The following is a 16,480-nucleotide window of genomic DNA, read 5'->3' on the forward strand; positions in this document are numbered from 1 at the left end:
ACTATGCATGTGTATGGAAGTTAACCACCTTTAGGTTTAGCAACATTTTGGTATGTGTTTCTGGTAAATTTAGCATTCATCGTCACTTTTGGGATGCTAATTCGTGATTCATGTCCCCCTGGGAGACTGCTAGAGATATCACATATCCTCCATAAAATAAATGCATGCGTTAATCCAATGTTAAGCCTGTCTCAAGGCTAGTGCCTCCCTCTCTGACCCCACCCCCTCTGCTCTACATCTAATCCTGATTTATTAATCTGGACATACAGTTGGCATCTATCTTTTATTACTCTCACTTAGTCCCCAGAAGGTCGTAAGTAATGTTGATCTAAAGAGTCGACACATCTACTTCTCTCCAGGTCTACCGTAATATTTTACCCCTATGATCCCTTCATCACTCTATGTCTCTCTAGTCTATAGTAGCCTACTATAGACAACCGTTTACTATATATATGAACGCGCCATCCGCCTGTTTACCGGAGGTAAACATCCGCCTGTTTACCGCCACGCGAGCAAGATCAATAGATCTTGCTCGTGTGGACCGCCTCCATTATAACCCCATTTTCAAAGCGCCGTATCTTCAAAGGTTCGAGAGCTGTCCATGGTGCGCCGCCGCTGCAAGTACTGTAGTTGCAGGTTGCAAGGAATTGCGTTGGTGTGGACTGGCCTTAAGACCTGTCATTTACACTTTGTATTAAAATCCCATCCATCCATCTTCAACCGCTTATCCGTAGTCGGGTCAGAGTGCTCCAGACTTCACTCTCCAGAGCAACATTAGTGACTTCCTCCTGGGGGATTCCGAGACGTTCCCAGGCCAGTGAGTCGATGTGTTTCCTCCAACTGCGCCTTGGTCTGCCCCGGGGTCTCCTCCCAGTGGGCCGTGGTCCTTGGTCTGCCCCGGGGTCTCCTCCCAGTGGGCCGTGGTCCTTGGTCTGCCCCGGGGTCTCCTCCCAGTGGGCCGTGGTCCTTGGTCTGCCCCGGGGTCTCCTCCCAGTGGGCCGTGGTCCTTGGTCTGCCCCGGGGTCTCCTCCCAGTGGGCCGTGGTCCTTGGTCTGCCCCAGGGCCGTGCGTCGAGAACCTCCCTAGGGAGGTGCACGAGAGGCATCCTAACCATATGCCCGAACCACCTCAACTGGCTCCTTTCCAGGCGAAGGAGCAGCGGTTCTACTCCGAGTCTCTCTCCCGAGTCTCTCTCGTGTGAACTTCTCACCAAAATCTGCATCTAAATACCTTGTTATTACAAAGGATTGTGCATGTGTTTATAAGGTCTGTGACTGTAATCATGAATGACTAGTGATCCGGTCCGGTGGCATGTAATTATTTCCATAGCAGTCCTGGGGCCTTGTGTCACAGTGGTCCTGTCACAGGGTATACTACTGTGACAGAAAACCTCAGAAAGTGGAATTCATGACTTACCATACGCTCACACATTATCCCACATATCCATATTGTGTGTGTGTGTGTGTGTGTGTGTGTGTGTGTGTGTGTGTGTGTGTGTGTGTGTGTGTGTGCGCGTGCGCGCTGAACTGGGGCAATTTATCTCACCCCTCCTCGCCACTGCTGCGTTGCCACGGGAACCCTATTGCTATGGTAGCAGGGTAGGGAAGGTTTGTCACACCTCATTACAAGACTTTACGGCAGTGAAAGAAAGGGAGCTGAAAAAGAAACGAAGAGCATGCATTTATTGGGGAGGTGGAAAAGAAGACCAACAGGCATGTATGAGAGGAGGAACACAAGGAGGAGACAGGAAGGCACTGATACACAGAGAGAGACAAGGGGGAGGAGTGTGGATGAGAAAGGGAAGAGATAAAAGTATCCCCCCCCCCCCAAGAGGAAGGAAAGCTAGAGAGGAATGCAAATAGGCGAGAGATCGCTGAGATATTCTAATGAGATTTCTATGGATGGATTTTCTGTGGGATGCTGTTGAGCCAGTAAAATATGAATGAATGAAACCGGAGAAAGGGGATTGGGGGAAGTGTGGGCGGGGATGCCACAAAGAGACATGATTGGAGGGGAGGAAAAGGGTCTATATTGCATTAGAGAGCCAGACAAACAAAGGAGATGGACTGAGAATGAGAAAGCAGGGTGCGGTGGGAGCATGCATGTGTTGACGAAATGCAAGCAGGGCGAGAATGAAGGACAAACAAAAGATGAGTCAAGGCCGCGTTAGTCTCACTCATGACAAATTCCATTAGCAGGCTTGAAAGCTGCAGATAAATGTAATCACATCAAGAGATCAAGCTTTATTCCTGTTTAAAACAACATCTCTGTTGACTTCATGCTACGGTGTGATGACGGTGCTAGCTGACGTGGACAAACGCCTCTCATGTGGCAAGTGGCAATATACTATGCCATGAGTAATAAGGAAGTGATGCTGCAACAAGGTGCTCAGCAAATAGTCAGATGCGACAGACTGGTCAGCAGTCTGTTTAGCAGCATCAGACATTGTGTGGCTGTGCTGAGCAGTGTGTGGTGGAGGGGGGGGGGGGTCAGCTTGATAATGGATTGAGCAAGCAGGCTTCCTAAGAGGAAGGCAGGAAATTGATGCAGTCACCATGGAGGCTTGAATAGGGGCTTTGGTGTGGGGTGGGGGGGAATTAAGTGATTTGTCATTGTTGGTTGTTGTGTCACAACTGGCCATGTGGTCGTGTCTTGCATTTTGGAGAGGGTATCTCAAGAGACTGCTTGTGCACTGTATAGGCTATTTCTGTCACATTGTGTGTGTGTGTGTGTGTGTGTGTGTGTGTGTGTGTGTGTGAGACGTGTGTCCATTGTTCCTATCCTGGATTTGTACAGTGTTGTTGATTGTAGTGGGTATGAGGGGGCCCGGTCGTGCTATCAAGCCAGTTGTGAGGAGGGAAACTCCTTTCATTGTATTTTCAGATATTCATCTGACGCTGTTTGGGCTGGCCACTTCCTGCCCTGCTCTGAGGGTCATGTTGGGGTGGGGGTTTGTGCACAGACACAAAGACACATACTACGAGCGCGAATGTATGCAGTGCACACACAGACTGTTGTGTACTTCCTCCCAGTCTGGCCTTATAAGGCAAATCCTGTATGCAAGGCCTTAAGTACCCAGCGAGCAGGAAGTGTTATCACTGTAACAAATGAGCGAGGCGAGGGCAAGGCTTAGCCTACCTGGTACACATACGGTAGCGTCACAGTCCTTTGTCCTTTTCCACTCAGTGTTTTGGCCTATATGTAATATTATATAGCCTTCCCTTGATATTGTGAAGATATTGGGGGATTGGGCATGTTCTATTGATTGTAAGCAACTACGCCTATTATAGGTTTTCAGTCAACCATGGACCAGTACATGGTTGTCTGTTCCTGTTTCTCAATCCAGCCATTTATTATTGTAGTTCCATATTCCACTACATATCATATACTTATTTCTTGATCCCATTATATGGATTTAAACATTATTCCTTCATAAGAACAACATAAAGGAATTGATTCCCTCCGCTTATCAGTCTGGTTTGTGTGTTTCCTCTCCAGGTCCTGTATAAAGAGGAGTTTGAGAAGAACAAAGGGAAAGGCTTCAGCGCGGTCGCAGACACACCAGAGATGCAGAGAATCAAGAAAACACAGGACCACATCAGCAACGTAAGGATTTATCTACAGAGTCATCAAACATGATGTTTTTTTTATCCTCCCACTCAGTCGCTGACATGACTGTGTGCCAGTGACCGAGTAGCACTGTAGCAGTGCCAGACTTGGAAACAAAATTTGGAGAAGTTTCAACTTAACTAGAGCCCTGCATAGGCCCAAAGCTATTCAGGGTGATTCAAATTAATTTAGGTGTTAACATTACCGTTCACACTGTATACAATTCAGCACTCAAAGCAGAGCCACGTTGAGTATATGTACTCTCACGCGTGTGTGCGTGTGCTCTCACACACACACACACACACACACACACACACACACACACACACACACACACACACTGTCTGAGCCTTCCACTTATTGATTTGCCATTTCTCTATGAATGCAGAATAGCGATGTCGAAGTGTGTGTGTTCTTGAATCGGTCTGAAATGTATTTCCTCCTCCCTGAAAACAACACTCACACACAGTCCTTAACCATTCGTCCACAGACATACTCTGCACTGGTTTAACTAGTAATGACATAATTGGTATGGAGGGTGATGTAATTACTGCTTTCATGTGATGAAAGATCCTGCATATCTGAGACAGGAAAATACAAGAGGCAGAAACATGCATTTTTACACACAGTGTAGAGTGGTGAAATGGACTGGAGTTCATCCTGTAGTATTCTGACAGCCAGCACTGATAAACATTACAGCTGTGCGTGTGGCAAGGGGCACTGCTCCAAGTGATCGCTCTATCTTTCTCTTCTATTCAATTCTCCCACCCCTGTTTTTCTATTCTTCACAAATTCACAGCTGGACCCTCGGACAGAGAAACAAGCCTGTTTACTCCGCAGTCCGCCTAGAATGTCAGCATTAATTCAGACTGTCTAGATTGATCCCTGTCCTCAGTTGTCATTCTCCCCATCACTCTGTTTCTGTCTCTCTCCATCTCTTTTATGTGTGTGTGTGTGTGTGTGTGTGTGTGTGTGTGTGTGTGTGTGTGTGTGTGTGTGTGTGTGTGTGTGTGTGGGGGTGGGGGATGGGGGGGCTCTTGTATACAGAAAAAAGACACACACAACATGCACTGTTCTGTTCAACCTGCCCCTTGAAACAAACAATCTCTCTTTTGCAATCTGACGAGAAATTGCACTTGAGAACACTCTGTCTGTCTCCTACTGAGCTCACTGTTCTTAACACAAGCCCTCGGAACCCTGTCATCCCATGCAGTGTGTGAACACACCCCTCTTTCTCTCTATCATGCCGCTGGCACACTGGCCTCTTTCACAGCAAGGGTGTTAGCGAGCACAGAATCGGAGCTGCAAATCTGACCGGGGAGGCGTGAGTCAGTCTGTTATCAAGCCTGGAAATAAGAGCAGGAGTTGTTAGTGCAGTCAAAGAGCAGCCTCTCACTTTCATGGCCATCTGTGTGGTCCTTTTTATGTGTCTTGTCGGTGAATGGTGCCGTTGTTTTTCTGGCTGAATTGTCTTGGGAGGGGTTGTAGATCACAACTTCTGTTCATCTGAAACCTGCACTTCTGGCCTGGTTGTTTTAATGTTTTGTTTATTTCCAATAGAAAGCAGAATAGCAGAAGTCGTCTGCATGTTTATGCATACGTTTTGTTTCCTCACCCCAAGCATAGATCTGTCGCTCTCTCTTATTTCCTTTTTCTCTTTTCACCTGTTCCCCCTGATGTGTCAGACGAGGGTTGCTAGGCAACTCTGAGCTCACACTGCTTCCTGCTGTGATGTCATTTCCTGTGAGCGCCAAGCTGCTTCCAGAAGCGGCCAACTGCACATAGCATGCCCCACCTATCCCTCAAAGATGAGAGGGAAAGCACAAGTGCAAACTTGGAGACACCTGGTGGACATGAGATGAACTGCATTTTTGCTCATTTGCTTTTAGAGTAAAGAGCTGTTCACACCAAGCACTATAATGATAACTATATTCTTAAACGTTGTCTTTGTTTTACTTGTGGTGTAAACTCGTGTGTATTTTGTGTGTGTCTTTGCAGATTAAGTACCATGAGGAGTTTGAGAAGAGCAGGATGGGAGGAGAGGCCCCACAACACCACCCCCAACAGCCTAGCAACACCCCGTCAGGTACTGACCGTACCGACCTAATACAATGCTGGTATTGAACATGGTCATAAACTAGTCAAAACATGACTATTTCTGGACTAATACACAATAGACAAGGGAAGTAAACTGTACTTTTCATACGCTGTAACAGTATCTTAACTGCTTTGCTGCCTTCGGCGACTGAATCTCCCTCGTGGGAGCAATAAATGTTGTCTCATGTGTTCTGGAAAAGTACAAAATGAAATACTGAATGTTAATTTATCCATTTGTAACTACATCTGTAGCCAAATGGAAGGGTGCAATGTACACTCTCACTCTGACATTCGAGTGTGTATCATAGTAACTGGAAATGTAAGTGACTTCAAACTTTAGTTATGCATTCTGTGATGTCCTTCCTTATGTTGAGGTCTCCAATTTGAGCCACTTTACATATTTGTTTGGAGACAGTAACATGACTGTTATCACAGTCAGTGTTTTCCGAAGAAGCCCAGCCCATATGGACTTACAGGACACTTTTTACAGTTCTAATTTCTCCAAAGAGAATGAATGAAGACAAAACACAGGTCTAAATTTAAGTTGTGAATACATTTTAAAGGTTTTATATCATATTGAAAAAAAAAAAGTTTTAGGATATATTGTATGCTAAATCTGCAGTCCGTAAATTGTATGCCTTCTCTGGGGTTTGAGAAAACTAATGTCTACTGCTCTATCAAGAGGCAATCCCAGTTTGAGGAGATTATAAAATACTACTCAAACAAACTAGAGCTGGTTCTGTAGGTTAGAACCCGCTGCAGTGTTGTTCGGTGAGAACTTAACCAGGATGCTCAAATCTCTTGACACAACGATGTCTGGGTTGTAATGCCAGGTATGGCTGAGAATATATGGGTTGTAAAGCCAAATATCCTGTCTCGTACGGAAAGCGCTGAAGTCTCTCACGAGGAGCGTAGCCAATAGTGCCAAGTGCGAACTCTCCCTAAATCTCTTTTATATACGATTCGACTGGGTGCTTATCACAATGACGATGCCAGTCAACTGGATGTGTGTCATAATGCTATTACCTGATGTCAGCACTAGAGACCTCTGTTGTCTCCATATATGGAGCTCTAGGTGAAAGCCTTCGTTACAGAGAGGATATACTTCAGGCAGTACTACTTGTCGAACTGTGTGCTGGGTCACATTTTCTCAAATGAAGACTAGGAGACCACCTCCAAACGTTGTATTGTACACTGTTACAGTAAAGTTAAAAGTCATGTGTTCAAATTATCTAGATGTTAGGAGTGCTGATGAAGAACTGGAATGTGTGAACTGGCTATTTCTGTTTTGCATTAACACCACCTATACATACACAGAGAGGCGTTGTGGGGAGGGTTGAGGATTGCATAAGACATCGGCTGAACGGCATTAGTTGCACGTCTTGGCTTGCAAAGCTTTGGAATTTCATCCTATCCCAGATTCATGGTGTTGCCTAATTTGTTGACACCCAGACAGCTATGAAGGTATTGCAGGTGCGTACGCCTGAGCATAGACATCTTGTCTTGCCCCAATGGTCTCACCAGACTGTCCTCCGAGACGCGAGGTTACTCCGTGGTGGGTACAAGAGAACGACAGCTTGGCACGCACGACAGTAACTTGTAACTTTTATTTTTGTAGAAGAGGCAAACTAATATTGTTTATGTCGTTTGCTTTGATTGAATGATTGATTTAACATTTGTTTGATTTGATTTGGGTGTGTTCTAAATTAAAGTGTTAATTTTGATTATCGTGTATTAATCTAATTATAGTAAACTAATACTATTATAGTAATAAAGATCAAGGGAAAAGAGATATATTATAAAATAGAGATATATTATATACAATGTTTCAAGGTCACACTGTACACATGTAAAATAAACGACATAAACATTAGTTTGCCTCTTCTACAAAACATAAAAGTTACTGTCGCGAGTGCCAAGCTGTCATTCTTTTGCGTTATATCGTACTTGTATTATTTATTTCCCACCACGGAGTAACCTCTTGGCAGACTATCCAGCATATAGCTATCCACCTCGGAGGAAAGTCTGGTAAGGCCGGCAGTGTCTGTAAGCCAATCGGAGGAAGGCGGGGCGTTACCATGTCTATGCTCGGACGTAGAATAGATATACGCATTCAAGGTGGGGGGAGGACTGAAAGAGGACAAGCAGAATGGATATTGTTTTGATGCTGCTACTCTCATAGAATACCCCAGATGATACCCTCCTTCAATCCCTCCTGTTTGTTCTAACCTGCTACTGTGTGTTGTTGTTGTTGTGTCAGCAGCATACCAGCCCTCCGCAGCCCCTCAGAACTACCACTATGAACCTGCTCCTGAACCAGTGCGCCAGGCGGCGGCCGCCCCGCCTCCTGCCAGCAGTGGTGGGGTGCGTCCACTCCACTGTTCTCTGTTCTCCCTCAGGGGTCCCTTGGTTGCATCACGGCACTGGAATGGATTAAAGTTCTCAGTCGCCATGACTAATTTCATTTGTTGAGCAGTATCCACAAGCTCTCAATGAGAGCTTGTGGATAGGCTATTTAGGACCTTCTGCTTCCCAGACGGGCTCTATGGCCTCCCAACTAAATGGACCTGTAAGAGTTAAATTAAACACTGAGGATTTTATTGTGCAGAGGCAGCAAGCACCGGCAGACTTATCTTTCATTTTTAAATGAATACATTTTTGTTTCTGTCAGCTAGCGGATTTTCTGGCTGAGGCAGCATTAGGAAGAAACTGAGCGCTCCTCTTGTTTCTGTGTTCTTACAGAAGCGGTACAGGGCTGTGTACGACTATACCGCCGCTGACGAGGACGAGGTCTCCTTTGTGGACGGCGACGTGATCGTAGATGTGCAGCAGATCGACGAGGGCTGGATGTATGGCCGCGTGGAGCGCACCGGCCAGCAAGGCATGCTACCTGCCAACTATGTAGAGGCCGTCTGAGAGAGAGGAAGAGAAAGGAGGAGGAGGTAGAGAAAGGGAGGGAAAGAAGGAAATGAAAAGCCCAGTGCCATCTCATCTTAATGCCGCTTTCTCTTGATTTTACTCTTGCTCTCTGATCTGTCCTGTTCAACCCCCACCCATGCCCTGCCCCCTGCAACCCCCTTTGCATCCCTGCTCTGCTCTCTCTGTCCAGCTCTCCAACCACAGGACACCCCCACCATCTGTCCGTCTGTCTGCCTGCCTGTCTCTCTGTCTGTATGTGCTGACGTCTTGTCTCTCTGTTTGGATGTCCATTGTCCTCTGGCTGTTGCTCTTGTTTCCAATCCTGGGTCCACTCTCAGTGTCGGCGGTGGAATCAGATGTCTTAATAGATGACACACATTCTCACGGTATGTCAGGGGTCACATCGTGTCACACAGCTTCATCCTTTAATGCCACCAACTTCATTAAAAAAAAACAAAGAAAGAAATGTTGAGGGTCTTTTCCCACCAACTTCATTCTGGACAATAGACACCTGCAGCCATTGAGCAGCAGAAAATATAAGTTTCGAAAATAGGTGTGGCATCATCGGAAACCTATTTATGTAGTTTTGTTTTTTCTTTTCTTTTCTTTTTGATTTTGTTTTTAATTTTCCATCGCAATCTTGGCCCGACTGGAAGTGCAGTTTAGAATTTCACTGCTTTAGCGCAGTCCGATCTAAGCTTGAATATTTGACTTGTGTACATTCCATTGGCTTCAATACACCATTGCTGTTGCAACAGTTGGCAAGATATGAGTCTTAACAGAGGATTTTATATATTTATATATCGGTGCACATGTTTCTCAGTATCGTGCTCTCGATGGTGCCCCTCACATGTGTCCTGCACTGCATTGTGGGTGTTGTATGAAACTGGAAGTTCACCTCCTGACCTCATAGTTATATCAATTACTGGAGGGATCAGGGACAAGTTAGGGCACATGATTATCAGGTGGCCCAGTAACTAAATTCTTATGATCGCACTCACTACATTGCCTCTGTTGGTGTGAACATGTAAACTGTATATCCTCATTCCTGAATGCCTTCATTCTCAAGAAGATTGCCAGATTTTGGTTCATAATGTTTGAACAAGAAGGTGATGGGAACAGGCCAAATCCCTCCACATGGCTAGAGAGTGAATATTACACTTCCAAGTGTAATATTCATACCAATTGTAATTGAGAAGGCCAAGCACAATTCTGTTTTGTGTGAATCATTTCTTCCTTTTTCCTTAAGTCATTCCATTGTTTTGTTTTGTCTTCTTCTTCCTTAAGTCATTCCATTGTTTTTGTAAGTTGACATTCCAATCTTGTTTATGTATTGTTAAACCCTGCGCAGGTAAAACACCTGGCTGTGGTTAATGGTCTTATTGTTATCCTGTCTTCTCCTTTTTTGCTTGTTCTTGTTATAGAAAGCTTATTTTCAAACAACAAATGTATCAAATCAATAAACCAGCAAGTTTGATTTATTAACCAGGGCAAACTATTTTATCTAAAAATGTGCAATCAGAGAAGTAGACCAAGAATCAAACTCATGTTTCAGGTCCGAAAGCTGCTTGGTCATCTGTATGATGAGCAATTCCTGCTCAGTTGTGCCAGGTCGTTTCTGGAGTAGTTTTGAGGTTCTAAAAGTGAGCAGTGGTGTGGTGGAATGGCACTTCATAGTCATGCAATTTTGAGTATGTGATGTAGTATGATTGACTAGAAGTAATCATTCGTCCAGATCTTATCTCCTGCATCATACACATGCTATGTCAGTGACAAATGCAGGGTCTTCAGGTGGAAAATGTAACCAGCCTCAGGCATAATATTTGAAGTGCATTTGGCTGGTCTTGTTTTTCCCAAACCTTGACAGATCACAAAAGGATAATGGTTCTTAAACTAACTAGCAGAGAGTTGCAACTATATAACTATAATGGTATGCAACATTGTAACCTCGAATCACTTTACAGCTTTATGGGAACAGGCATAGAAAACAATATTTGGCCAATTCTCAGTGCTGTAATAAATTCTACAGTGGACCCTTCTCATACGCTCATTTACTTCCTATTTGTTTGACGTTTCATTCTTTCCTTGTGATGCACTGTGACTGTCAAAGACATGAGGGGTGAGGTCGGAGAGGAATCAAAATATTCAGCTTTATAAAAAGAAAAGGCACTCACTATATAGCTAGATGACATTGTACAATTGTATATGTATCATAAAGAGAAGTTAGGGAAGAGGTTTTTATGGGGCATGGTGCTTTGGGAAGTGGCTTGCACTGCAGATTAAAGCTGTTATGGTTCATATTTTTGTGTTGAGGGGGAATTACGTTTAAAGAATAGAAAGCAAAATACTCATGGAAAAAAACAGTGTAGTGCAATGTGTCAAACAATAAGTATAACTTTTGCAACATTATGTGAGGAAATGTGACTGATGTACTGGATGGTGATCACTAAATCGGAAGTGACCACAACATACTTCAAGCTGTCTAAGCTAAGCAATCAGGTTGCCATATTACAATATTTAACATATGCCTGCATTTTACATTAATGTCTATTTGACAGTGGGAATTCTTTATTAGCAAAACCGCTGCTAGTTTGAAAAGAAGATTAGAGTTTTGTGTTTCACGTGAGGGAATTTAAGAAGGGAGTAGGTTATTTGGCTTAAAGTGAATTGGCTGTTACAGGGTTAAGCCTAAATTAGGCTTCATGTTGTTGCTTCCTCAAATTCTCCTCTTAACAATGCTTCTTAATCCAGTAGACGTTAATGCTCTGTGGATTACACCACCTTTCTTCTCCAGATAAGCAAAACACAAGCCAGTTGGAAAGTCTTGACAGTCTGGGGTTGTTTGTGGTGTTCTTTTGGAATAAAAAGAAAGTGGCCAAAGAAAGCCAGTATTGTGTAAGTGTGACTCAAGAAGAGATATGTAGACCACTGTGGCAAGGCATAGTCAGAAATGTGCATGTGATGATGTAAATGAATGGGGCTGGGGGCTTAGAGGATGACAATGATGAGATGTACTCGAAAAATCTCTCGGCCCATGAGACATGGCAAGTAGTGACTGACCTGGATATTAGGAGTTAACCTCTATGCGCCAAATACGCTCTTCCGCAACGGAATCACTCAGCCTGCATCTACTGTACCATTATCATAACCCTGTTTTTAGTCAGTGTTTATCCTAGTACCCTGCCCATCCCTTTCTTAAGCCTGATTCATACACTGTCTAAGATGGAGCATACATTACCTTCATCGTAGCCTCCTATGCTTTTGATGAATCATTCCCCACTTCAATGATACTGGTTATATAGACTGTGCAGATTGAAATCATGTAATTCACACTGATTTATAACATTGAGATCAATTTTGTGCATTTCATCTTAAATGGGTTCTGTTTTATAATTTCTGTTATTTTTTAAACTAAATAAAGATGCCATATGCATATTGACATGTTCATGTATTCAAAAATCGGAATACAGTTGACTTCAAGGACCTGATATCATCTCTTGTTGCCCTGTTACAGCACTTCGAATTGTACTTGATTCTGCAGATTCAATAAAATGTCATTTTTACTCGGACTGTTGTTTTCACTTCAACATTGTTGTGGCTGCACCCTGATGTAAAATAACTGAGGTAGAATTTAATAATGATGTCCTGTTAATTTAACCACTTGAACCCTAGCATCCATATTCTGGGGGCAACATTTTGCCCAAAAAAAAGATCCTACAAGCTCTCATGATGTATTGTGAACTTGTAGAATCGGCTGTTTTTGGCAAAGAGATTTGGTGTAGATCCTACTGTGTAGACAGAAAAAGTGGTCCAAGTACAGAATCAACTCGGGTCTAGTTCACTAAATGTAACTATGTTGTCATAATGGGCTTGTCTGTATTAGCTACAGTTAGTAGCCTAAACAAATCTAACAAAACATGAACTGTTGAAGTGGCCACAAGGTATAGGCTATCTGCATAGTGCTAGCTAGCTACTACTTACGTTTAAATGTTCTGATGAATTGAAAATGGAGGACCCTATGTCAACAAGTCTTAGTGCTTTTTCTGGTTTTATGCCCTTTTTTGTATTGACCTGTCCTGAACTTTCCTTGAACTGTACCCATTCTGCAAACTGTTAATACAATTTTCAGTCAATCAGCTCAGCTGACCTAAACTATCAACAAGGTTTAATTCCAGTGCTTTGATGCTTTAATTGAATTGATTGCTTCTCGATAGGCCTACATAACATGGCTTTTCTTTTGTGAAAATTCTGTCAAGAAATGTATACATATAGTCATAGGCAAGTATCACATTATGACATATAATTATGGGAAATACTGTAGGCCTAATGTAATGTAAAACATTTTAAAATCTTTCTGAACGGAATTTCCAGCGTCACATGACAAAAACAAAGATTGAAATGAAATACCAACGATGTTTAGTAGTATATAATTGAAGAGTAGGGTTTAACCTGAATGTTAGCCTTTAAACGTTGAATAAACTACTGAGCAGTGAGGCCCAGCCCTAGATGTTTACAGCATGATGTGTGTATTGTGTAACGCATCTGGCAAGGCGAGGGGGGACTGGGAGGGAGGATTTATTTATTTATTTTCTCTCCACACACACACACACACACACACACACACACACACACACAGCGCAAGGATAATCTTCGTTCCGATGATATCCGATCTTTTCCGATCTGCTTCGGCTGTGGTTTCTTCTGCTACCATTTACATCATCCATTTCTTGACATCATGCTGGACATTTTGATGTTGATGTTTTTCGCCATCATGGGACTCGTCTTCCTTTCCTACATCATCTACATTTTGTAACCTGCGGGCTGCTGAATGATAAAGGGACGCAGCAAGTGAACGCGTTGGGGGTTGAGAGAAGAATGCGTGGTCCATCTCTCCCGCATCCCAGGTTACCATCACGGACCATGGTAAGCAAACGCTTTATCGCGTACAAAATAAACGACGCGTTTACATTTTAATACACAAACAAGTCTGCTATAAACGATGGTCAGCGCTGGGGATACTGAGAACAAATATAGTACCGCGTCGTTGCAAGAGGCCTGGCTGCTTCACAGTAGCTCTGGTCCTAGCCATGGTTCATGACAGTCATGTTTCAGGGCTACTCTGGTCCATAGATCTAATGCTTCTATGATTCAATGCAACGCATTAGAGCTATGGACCAGAGCTAGCTTCACAGCTGCAGTGCTGGGACAATGTGGGCTCTGGCTGGGCATTTCTTAGGTCGTTATTTCGTATAGCCCAGATTAGCTCTTGGACTACACAGAGAAGGGCATAATATGCAATGCAAGACTAAAAGCGAAGGCTGTGGTACTGTTACTGTAGGCTATGGGAATTTGGGACAACTCTGACGTGTGCTGGCCAACCATCTGTTTCAGGGAGGAGAGCTGGACCATAATGGTTCCCCGTTGGAGATATCCAGGCACAGGAGGTGACAATCTGACCAGCACAGAGGGAAGACAACTGGAAGAAGAAGTGGAATATGGCACCTTTCCCTCTACATCACCTTTGTCACCCCAACCCCTCCTGCTTGAGTCTTGGAGGTTATCGTTTACCTACCACTATTATGGTCACCCTCTTATCAGGGTTCCCTCTACACTAGTCATATAGATCCATTCTACACACACACACACACACACACACACACACACACTTTTAAGAGGTGAAAAAATCTATTATCCATATGCAAATAACTGAAGTGACAGATGCAACAAGGATTGCAGTAGGGCAGGCTATTGCAAAGTAGTATGCACATTTTCCATTTGAATGCACTAAAACAATGAACTGAGAGCAGTGTGATGCTATCATATGACTGTGCCCTTTGTATTCATATTTTCCTTTTCCAAGAAAATAAGGCCTACAGCATCTTCAGAAAGTATTCAAACCCCATCCGGCACCCACCCATTACAGCCTGAATTGAAATTGATTAGGATTTATTTGTCACTGCTCAATATAAAAACATTTAATTTATTTTGTATTTATAACTTATTTAATTAAAACATATTAGCTGAAAGTCAACTAAAGTCAATTAGCCTATTTTCAGGCTGAGGGATATTGTTGAAGTGTAGGCTATTCAAATCCCTTTAAAACCTTGAATTGAAATGTTGCCATGCACCTGATTACAGCTTTGAGACAATGGGGGGGGGATTCAGCATGAGAAGGCCTGAAACACAATATTCTGTCGTATGCTGCAACAATCTTAGCTGTAATGTATCATCTCAGACTTGGTGCTGCTGTTCAGGGCAGAGAGACCTGTTAGGAAACAGTAGCCTACTAATACCTGCTTCAGAAAGCCAAACAGACTGCATGGACTGGAGCTATGATTTATGTAGCAACAGCAATACAGTAAAATCAACACAGCTATAGGAATGACTTCAGAACAGAAATGTGAAAGACCTTTGTGTGGTCCAGTCAACTTCAGACTTAAGTCTTATTGAAAATCTGAACCTGAAGATAGCTGTTCAGATGTAGAACGTTTAACATGACTGAACATCTCAACAATATGTTGAATTTATGAATATCTTATTCAAGAAGTTGAATGGTTAATTTAGTCACTTGGTCAATATGGGATATTTTGTGTAGAATATATGGGGTTGGGGGACTATATATTAAATTTTGAACTGCTTGACTAAATGCTGAGAAGGACAAGTTGGTTAAATACTTGATGAAATAACTGTTCAAGTAGGATTAAGTCATTTAACTTATCCTGCATTTCTCATATTTGCCATAAGAGATGCCTTGGTAGTGACCTCAGTATTTTACTGTTGCTGCCTAGCCTTTACAATCAAATAGCCTATAACTTTACCCAGGTCAAATGGGAGTGATGAGTGCAATAATAATCTGCAGTCATGATGGAAGTGAAAAGTAATTTATTATTTTTTTAACATTTTCGTGAATTATTCACTTTTTCATATTGTTTTCAATTTTATGAGCACTGAGCAGTGCAGCTTTAATTTGTGATGCATGTACTGTATGCTTCTTTCTTATACCACTGAACCTTTTTGTAACATGCAAACAACAGTTACATTTACTATTGACAAGGTATAATTGACAGTACAGTTTCATGCTCAATAAATAATTATTTCACTAAACCTACCACAAGTGCTTCCTCTTCCCCAACAAACTATTTATTCCTCCTTGTAATTTTATCACAAGCATCATTTACAGTAGCCTAGGTCACTGGTTCCCAAAGTGGGGTCCGGGGACCCCCAGGGGTCCTGGAGTTTGTAACCAAATTGACCCTTATGGGTCTGTAAATTTGAGTGTACATTTGTACACTTTCAGAGTTAAATTAACATTGATTTTACAATATAAGTTGGGGGTCCCAGAGATATAAATGACATTGAAATGGTGGTCCGTAGACTAATACATGTCAAACTGGGGGTCTTCAAACTGGGGGTCTTTGAAATTAAACTGGTTGAGAATCACTGCTATAGAGCCAAAAAATCTTCTCTTATGGGGGGTCCCTGGCATATATTTTCCAAATGGGGGTCCGCGGCCTCATTGGTGTCAATTTGGGGGTCCTTGACATGAAAAAGTTTGGGAAACACTGGCCTATAGGTTACATTTGTCAATGGAGATATTGTCCCCCTGAAAATAAAAGCTCTTCTAAAGTTGAAAAGGACACGTTCTAATTATCTATGAGTAAAAGGGTGTCATAAACGGGTGTTTTTTTTAATCGCATGTTGTCAAGCTGTGTTCGATGACCTTGAAATGATATCCTACTACTCCATTGAAATTTTGTGACACGACACAAACACACAGTTTTTTAGGCTACATCTTAACTTCTTCATGAAAGGATAAATTATAATAAGCAGCTGTTTTCATATAGCCAAAGTAGAC

The 16,480-nt window shown here is 42.8% G+C and overlaps 1 protein-coding gene and 1 long non-coding RNA gene across 4 annotated transcripts in view; both read left to right on the forward strand.

Moving 5' to 3' along the window:
* The window catches only part of lasp1 (LIM and SH3 protein 1), a 30,527-nt gene extending 18,339 nt beyond the window's left edge, over positions 1-12,188 (forward strand). For 2 of the 3 annotated variants that reach the window (XM_080776095.1, XM_080776097.1), the window contains exons 4-7: positions 3,499-3,606; positions 5,608-5,695; positions 7,967-8,070; positions 8,449-12,188. In XM_080776095.1, coding sequence (XP_080632221.1) covers positions 3,499-3,606; positions 5,608-5,695; positions 7,967-8,070; positions 8,449-8,622 — 474 coding nt within the window. In that variant the 3' untranslated portion in view covers positions 8,623-12,188. The remainder of the gene's footprint in view (positions 1-3,498; positions 3,607-5,607; positions 5,696-7,966; positions 8,071-8,448) is intronic. The other variant, XM_080776096.1, reaches the window with a different exon arrangement.
* Positions 12,189-13,254: 1,066 nt separating this feature from the next.
* Positions 13,255-15,733, forward strand: LOC308324842. Its single transcript, XR_013964971.1, has 2 exons — positions 13,255-13,548; positions 14,017-15,733. It is a non-coding gene; the product is annotated as an uncharacterized lncRNA (long non-coding RNA).
* The last annotated feature ends 747 nt before the right edge of the window (positions 15,734-16,480 follow it).

Source organism: Protomyctophum bolini (genome assembly GCF_963924005.1).
Source record: "Protomyctophum bolini genome assembly, chromosome: 11".
Taxonomy (NCBI): Eukaryota; Metazoa; Chordata; class Actinopteri; order Myctophiformes; family Myctophidae; genus Protomyctophum; species Protomyctophum bolini.